The sequence below is a fragment of the Petaurus breviceps genome, unplaced genomic scaffold (assembly GCF_028583685.1).
Source record: "Petaurus breviceps papuanus isolate PSGF00001 unplaced genomic scaffold, PetGlider_PUasm1.0 523, whole genome shotgun sequence".
In the NCBI taxonomy this organism is placed as follows: Eukaryota; Metazoa; Chordata; class Mammalia; order Diprotodontia; family Petauridae; genus Petaurus; species Petaurus breviceps.
The window spans coordinates 555812-564260 of NW_027186356.1; the positions used below are offsets into that span (position 1 = coordinate 555812).

General features: G+C 41.7%; 1 protein-coding gene across 7 annotated transcripts in view; it reads right to left on the reverse strand.

The window, feature by feature from the left end:
* Window positions 1-6793, reverse strand: part of PWWP3A (PWWP domain containing 3A, DNA repair factor) — a 30521-nt gene extending 23728 nt beyond the window's left edge. The window contains exons 1-6 of one of the 7 annotated variants that reach the window (XM_069102004.1): window positions 6303-6438; window positions 5727-5787; window positions 5254-5366; window positions 4717-4808; window positions 3146-3216; window positions 411-1337 (exon numbers count right to left, since the gene is read on the reverse strand). In XM_069102004.1, coding sequence (XP_068958105.1) covers window positions 411-1337; window positions 3146-3216; window positions 4717-4808; window positions 5254-5310 — 1147 coding nt within the window. In that variant the 5' untranslated portion in view covers window positions 5311-5366; window positions 5727-5787; window positions 6303-6438. The other 6 variants (XM_069102005.1, XM_069102007.1, XM_069102003.1 and 3 more) reach the window with 6 other exon arrangements.
* Between the last annotated feature and the right edge of the window lie 1656 nt (window positions 6794-8449).

Consider the following 8449-nt stretch of genomic DNA (forward strand, 5'->3'; position numbering starts at 1 on the left):
AACATCTAATCACAGAGCACATAACCAATAAACCTGTTATCTTTCCCCTTTTAAATCATTATCAATGCACCTTTCCTCTGTTCCCCCCCACCCTCCAAAAAGGGTATTGGAAAAATACTATTATAAAGCAGCAGCATCATACCCCACTGAACTAAGAACATAATAAAGAATTAAGAATCTTAACTCTAACCCACTTTTACCACCAGTCTGATGGACACTGGGCCACTTTTAGCGGCCAAAATGAATGGTGCCAATTTGCAAAATGAAGTGACTGTTAGCAATTAAGAATAGGGATTGGATTTAAGAGTTTCTGGTACCCACCCACCTTGCCTCACAGGTACAGATCTTCCTAAAGAAATTATGATCTGAAATTACATGTAAGTCAAACTTCCCCAGTTACAAGCTTTTACCTTCTTCGTCTTCCTCAAAATCTGGAAGCTTAAGAATTCTCGTTTTAGGTGCAAAACAGCCTGGGTCAGATCCACTGGTGCACAGCCCTGTTCCTTCTGGCTCCACACAATGGCATTCAGTAACCGATGACTGTTTAATGTCATCTAAAACTTTGCAGTACTTCTGTGAAGTCATTTTGCCATGTTCATTTTCACACTCTGATTCCACAAAGGAATGACTGGTAGAAAAGTCCAATGCTTTTTGGACAGGACTACTTGCCTTTTCTTCCAAAGCCTCCAAGTAAACAGAACTACCAGACGACAAAACTGGACTGAGTTCTCCAAGTTCAATATTTGTACCATTCTCTCCTCCGGCTTTAAAAGGTGACGAATTCCTGTTTGAGGTCCTTGGTCTCTTCCTGCCTTTTTTTCTACTGTCCTTTACTTCAAGTTTCTTCTTAAGGATCAGTTGTGAGTTTTGTGATGAATCATCTTTCTTTTGTTTCTGGTTTTTCCAAGTTCTGGACCGTGACTTAGAAATCTCACAATTCTGATGCTTCGGCTTTTGAGTCCCAAAAATATTTCTAGTTTGAGAAGCCAAAGGCTCTGTTGCGTTACCACAAATTCTACTAGACCTCTTTAAACCCTTTTTGCATTTATTTTCTTCAATAGGGGAACTGGACAGCCTCTGTAATACATTTTCTTTCTTAAAGGGCCCAGACCCTCCTACTACTTCTTCACAGACAAAAGGTGACGAGTCAGATTCACAGACAGCATGTGCAGGTCTTGTTTGTTTCACTTTGTGAAGTGTGGGAGTAGTTAGACTTTTGCCCCAAGAGTTTACTTGACTAGTATCTGCTTTCTGATTCAAAATATCCAGTGCAACTCTAAGTGATCGTCTATAAATCAGTTCATCCGTAGGGGGAGTATTTATTTCAACTTGGGTAGCTAAAAATATGTAAAATAATCAATATTGTAATTTTTACTGAACACATAAATATTTCTATGATGCCCATAACATAGTGATGGTTTACAAGCCGAGGAAAACTGGTGATTTAAGCTACAGGTTGAATGCAGATTTTAAAATTAAAGTACAAGTGTTTAGAGAGCTAACATACCCAAACCTTATTTTTAAATAAACAAATTACTAGCCTGACTTAGATAAAACTATACATTCCTTCAAACTGCAACCCATAACCACAAAATTATGTTAGAATATTTAATGTCTACTGAATAGAAACGGACGCTGATAATTTATTCTCAATATTTGTGCAAACTGATAAAAATATTTTGTTCTTTCCAAGACTATTTTTAAAAACGTTAAAAAAAAGAATAATAATCTTGGAAGTGGTCCCACCGATTGTGTTTTTTTTAAAAGCCTGGACAGTGCTATTTATGCTAACAAGAGAATTCAAACATCAATCAAAACATTTCCCCCTCGTTTTAATATTTAATTGTCCAGAAATACAAGTTACCAATAATATGCTGGGCACTGCAGCCTTTCAGAGACAATACTCTGGGGGTAATGGACATCACTATCTATTATATACAGGTATATCTACGCCACAGAAAATGTGTAAACAGAATCTTAGTAGACAACTCCATTTTCTAGGCAGTTTCCTTTTTAAAGACGCCCAATGCTTAATAATCTGGCAAAGCAAAGCATCCTTTGTAAAATGAATAATCATCCCTTATTTGTCTGTGTGCAAATTCTGATTTCATACCTGGATTTGCTTAAAGCAGGATACATCTGTGTAAGCATGATGCTATTGTATATGTTCTCAAGCAGTGTATCTGACCTTTCTACCCCACGAGACTGTTAAATCCTCATGGGGGTGGGGGAGGGGAACACTTTATTTTCTCTTTAACTACCCCCAGTGTCTAATGCTATCTTCTGCAAATAGCTGATAAATAATACTGGTGACTAAGCAACTATACTACATATATTGTTCTCTTTGTAATGTATTTTGACTCATTTTTTATTATACTATGATCCATAAATGAGCTTAAAATTTTTTGCTCAAATTAACCTGCAAGATTTGTGACCAGGAGTCACATGATCAATTTTTACAAATGTCCTATGGGTATTTCGAAAAACACGCATTTCCTTTCTTTTATGGCCAGCTCATTATTCTATGTGTAATAAAATCCAGTCTCGACACTAAGGACCTGGAGTCTAACTTCTTTCTTTTGTCTGATGTACAATTCAATGGGGTGTTGAAATTTCCAACTATTATTGGTTTATTTTTGTAAATGAGGAAGCTTTTCCTTAATAAATTAATAAACTATGCTGTTAACATTTAAATGCTTTCATTATGAATATTATTTTAACACTGCTGTTTCTTTCACCTAAAAATTTTTTGGATAATACTTAAAAAACAATGGTAGATTCTCTGGCCTGAAGAGCCATGATCAGGAGAGATTCAGCTCACAGCAGCTGCCCTAGATTCCTGTAGTCTGAACAGAAAAAAGGAGAAAGACTACATATACAACAAACCATGTGCACCCCCAGAGATCCCAGAGGTTGATCACTGGGTACACTAACAACCTCCTTCCTTAGAGAAGGGTTGAAGCTGGGCTCCAAAAGCAAACATGGGAGGAAGGAAGAGCTATAGGGACTCTCTCTGGCTCTTCTCTGAGCTCAGGAAATTTAAGACTGTGACTAACTTGTTTTGGATCACCAAATTTTTAGAATTCTTCCAATTAGGAATCTCTTATAATTAAAATTACACATTTACAGTAACATAGCCTCTTACTAAATTCTGCAGCAATCTCTTCTATCTGAGACTTCTTTAGAATCTTGATTTCTGTCTTCTTCACTTTAATTCTGCCGAGACAAAAAAAGTCACATTACCCACTATAACCACGAGAATATTTTCAAATAATAACTAGTACATATGTGTGGGGGAGAGATGAGAGAAAATGAAAACATAAGTCCTCTGAATAATCAAAATTCACACACACCCCCTTTAAATTTAAATTAAATGCCAGAAGCTGGCTTTAATGAGCTATAAAAACCTTTACTCCTGCTCTACCTTTGAACAAAGGAAAAGGTATCCTGACTTCAGAGCCAAATAAATTCTAATTGATTTATCTGAGGTAAATCTTATTTATAACTTACTTATACAGAATAATATAATCACCTTTTTGAAAAGGATGCTAACAAAGAAATTATCTGTTTATAGCCCAGCAGGAGCTACAAGAAAGGACTGGTACTCCCTCCTTTTCAAATAAAATACAGGCATACCCCACTCAATGTTATTAATTGGTTAGAAGTGAGGGAAGGAAACAATTAAGGGTTCCATAAGGATAAAGTTATAAATGGGAAATTAGCTAAAGCTCATCAGGGGTTTGCCACTTTATAGCAAGATCATGGACACTCACAAATAGTTCATTTACAGATAAGGGAGGATATAAGGTCCCCAAGAGGTTAATAATCATACCCAAAGTCTCTCAGGTAGCAAGAGACAAAATTGGGATGTGAACCCAGGCTCTCTAACTCCAAATCCAGCGCTCTTCCCAATACGCGATGTTATCAGAATGTTTCTGTGAAACAACTGTTGTGTGAAATCTAACAGTACTCAATTATATCCCTCTCTACTCCCTGAAAATCTGAGTTCGACAGCTAGGGAGCTTACAGAGTAGGAAAGGCAGTCCAGCTTAGCCTGGCACATAAGAAACAGCATAAGAAGCAACACTGTTTATCCCCAGGATGAAGTAACACAGTTTTCCACTGCTCTGAAGTCGTAGACAAAATGAGGCTTCATTTTTGTTCTTTAAAGTCTTGTGAACTATCAGATCAGCCTAGAACCTAATTTGAACAACTATAAAATGCATCCCACATTCCAATACAATATGGATATTTTAATTTCTTAAATGAGAACAGATGTAAAGTGCTTGATAAACTTTAAAGCACTATATAAATGTAGTTATTATCACATTTTTCCATTAACAGATATTCAAAAAGAGCAGATGATTTAAAGTTGCCCTGTAAGCTCAAATTTCTTATAAACATTAAATTGCAGTTTGTCATTTTGTAATAGATTCAAACCTTTCAAAGGAGTAGACAAACAAAACAGATTTGTGAAAATAAATATATTTCTTCCAAAACTGACGAGACCATTTATTTTAGGTAAGCTTTATCTATGGATAATTTTTATTTGATTTCTCCAGTGTTGTTCCACTGGATAACACAAAGGGCCTTCTGTATAGAACATACCTATTTCCTCTAGTGATTCTTAGCAAAAGAGTTATCAGGTTCTTTTGGGGTTTTTTTCGCATCAGATTTTAAACAAAAGCCACACCTGCAGGAAAACCAATACTTAACTTTTCATCTAGACTCAATATTTCAACTTCTACAAAGGCTGCTTTCCTTTTCTGAATATGTTGTCTTCTGGAGATTCCAGATTGGGGCAAAACCTAAATTAAAAAAAAAAAAGGGCAATTGTTATCAGTCTGTTTCTGAGAAGATAAATAGTTCCCCAAACCAGAGATTATGGTAAGGTCACATGAAACAAAAAACACAGGAAGGAAAAAAAAAATCTGCCTGTCCCAGAGATACTCTTTAAGGCTATTTCCTCATGAATTATAATCCTAACTCACTGAGCCTTCACACAGCTGTCTCAGTTCACTTAAAAATGTATGCAAAATGCAAGATTTTGGAATGGTGCCCTGAAGCTGTTTGGGACAAGTTTTTACCAATAAGAACTTTATGCCAATGTTTTCATGGAGACAAACTGTACAGCTCAATCATTTTGCTAAACTGAATCTTAAGTACCCTTTTTAACACCTGATGGAGACATTAAGTGTCACCAAAAAGTCATCTTTAATTCTTGAAATTATGAAAACAGTAACAGCTTGTCACCTTTGCTGGCCATAAACGCTCTTTCCATCTGCAGAGGACATATTGGGTATCCATCATGATGAAAATGCATGTGGAATGTAAGGTTGAACTACTTCAAGGTCTGAGGATGCAACCTGAAACAAAAATGACAGGAAAGCTGTAAAGTCTTTTTGCCACTGGTTTAATGATGACATACTAGCCAAGGGCAAAGGCTGGTTCAATTGGATAGTCAATTCTGTGATAATTATACTGTGATACTCAGTACAAAAGCTAAGACTAGAAAAGCAAACTAGCTCTCGATACCTAGGTAGGTTTTGTCTTAATTAAAAAAAAAAAAAAGCGAGATCTGGCTTCTGAACAAAATGCCTCCGAGGTTTGAGGGCCAGCACTGCAAAACCACCCAATAAATCCATGAAGGTTTTAGTGTTCCACGATTTGGGGCTAACAGGTAATAAACAGGAAATATAAATATGGCACGTAAACTGGGATCTCACCAAGGCTTTCACAACTGCTGTCTGTTCATTATCTCTGCATGAAATCGTGGCTATGGTTGGCCTGGAAATGAAACGAAACTTTTTCTTTAAAAAAAAAAAAGGGGGGGGGGCGGGTTCAGGATAGTAAACACCTGTTTACAGCTTCCAGCTCAAAAGTCTGGGGAGAGAAATGTTTTCACCAAGCCGCTTTAAGGGTGCTTGAACGAACTGAAGTAGTTTCCGACCCACCCCCCAATTCCTACAACAGGAACTTTTAAGATCGGTTATTCCGAACCCCGTTCTCCCAGCAAAGTAAGTTGGGGCCTCCCACTTTGACAATTTCTTGCTTCCTTCAACTATTTAACACAGAGCAACCTCAGGTCCTCTACCTCTCTCTGGGCCTCAGTTTTCTCATCTGCAAAATGAAACGGACGTTCTGGCCGACAGACCCCCCCCCCCCCGTCTGGGCCTCAGTTTCCCCATTTGTAGAAAGGGGTTGCACGTGATTGTCCAGAGGGGAAGGGGCCGCCCTCGGCCTCTTCTTCAGCCCAGCGCGGGGGTCCAAGTAGGCCAGCCCTAATTCCTCGAGCCTCTTACCGCAGTGGGCCCCCCGGCACCGGGCTGAGGGGACAGGCCGAGCTGCAACGCGGGATTCCTCCCGTTCCCGGGCCTCCTACAAACGCGGGGGCCCCAGGGCGCATGTGCGCGGGAAGGCGTAGGGGCAGGGCCGACGACGAGCTGGGCCGGAGAAGGGCAGGGCCAGAGAGGGGCGGGGCCCAGGAAGAGCGAAGCTCGAGGCCAGAGGGGCGGGACCCGGGAAGAGCAGAGCTCGCGGTCACACTCCTCCCCACCACTCACCCTCGCCCGCAGATTTGGGTCGAACCCCACCCAGTTTCCCGATTCTGCCACTACCCTAGCAACTGCGGGGGGGGGGGGAAAGTCGTCGCCCTTGCCTTTATGGGATCGTCACAGATGGTGCCAGGAGTTAGGGGAGTCAGCGAGGTTCATAATTAGACGCCATGACACACTCCCAGAAAAAGGTTGAGGGGCCCGGAAATCGCGCCCCCGCTCACCCGAGCACGCGCACGCGCTCACCCGCCGTTTGCAGCCCCTGCTCGCGGGAGGATGGGGTAGAACTGCCCCCGCCTGCCCGGCCCTCTAGGTTTCCCGCTAGCCTCGAAGTGGAGCTGGAGGCAGCCACCACCCCTCCATCACCCCTCTTCCCTCGTCCCTCCCCCCTCCCAGTCTTTCTTCTTTTCGCTTATTTTCCTCCTCTCCCTTCCTCCCTCTCTCTCCCTCTCTTTTTCCCTTTCTCACCTCTTCCTACCTGCTCCTCCCCTCTTGCCAATCTCCCCACTTTCTTTCCCGTCTCCCCTCTTCTCCTTACCTTTTCCTTCCTCCTCCCCCTCCCCCCTCCCCTACTCCCTTTCCTCCCCCCTCCCCCATCTCCTCTTCCCTTAGCTCCCCCCTCCTTTAAATAGGGAGGAGGGGGCAGGAACCTGGGTTATGCAGGAGTGGCTGCACGAGACCTCTCCCCTCCCCCTTCTTAGCTCCCGAGCAGCTGTGGGGAGGGATGAGGCACGTGATCAACGCTGCCCTCCTGCATAGTTTTGGGGAAGCCCCTCTCCCCATCTTTCCTCTTTGTCTAGCTCTCCCTCTGTCTCTGTCGATGTCTCTCTCTGCATCTCTTCCCTTTCTCTGTCTTAGCAAATGTTTTGTTTTGTTTTTTGTTGGTTTGGTTTTTTTTTTTTTAAGCAAATGTTTTGAACCTGGGCTAGTTAACTGACCTGGACTCCTTTTCTTCAATACCCCTGGAATCCTTCATTCTCTCTCCCCTCATATGCCGCCCCCTCCCCCCACGCCCCCATTGATTTAGGTGAAGGCATTCAGAAGCCACCTATAGTCGACTTGAGATTTTATAGATGTGGTAAGAAGACCCAGGTTGTCTGACCACAAATCAGGGGGAGAGCTGAGAACTGAACCCAAGTGTTCTGACTCCCAGGCCAGAGATCAGGGAGGATGGGCTGTGGGAATCTGACCCTGCAGTATACCTGAGGTAGAGTGTAGGTGGGACTGAGTAACTCCCCTGAAACATTTATCTCCTCAGTCTCTGTCAGTTCAGTCCTCTCAACAAGTCCTTAGTCTACTTGACCTCCTCCTCCATACCTTGTCCTCCACCAGTCCTCAAGCTAAATATCCTGGGTAGTCCAGGGAAGAGGTATTGGGATTTGGGACCATTCAAGGCTGTATTTAGATTGTTGCGCCGAAAAAAAAATCATTGTCAATAACAGAAGCCCAGCAGCTATTTTATAATGACTTCATCCCCTCCTCTGAAAGATCATCATAGGATTTAGAGCAAGAAAGGACCCTGAAAAACCCATTAGTCTATTGCCTTCATTTTGCAGATGGGAAACTGTCAGAGAGATGGAGGGACACAGTCAGTTGTCAGAATTGGGATTCAAACCAAAGTCCCCTAACTCCAAATCTAGAGCTCCTTCCTTTATAACTGCAAAACTGGATCAAAGATCTTCACATTCAAATCTGAAGCATTTAATGTTGAACCTGGACTTGAGAGACCATCTAGTCCAACCCCCTCGTTTTACAGATGAAAAAATAGAGGTCTTGAAGAAGGGAAATCGAAAAGGTAACAGCCAAGTTTAGAATCCTGGTATTCTAACTTGCAGTCAAAATGATTTAACCTCAGGCACCTCAATTTCCTCATCGATGAATGAGGAAGTTAAATT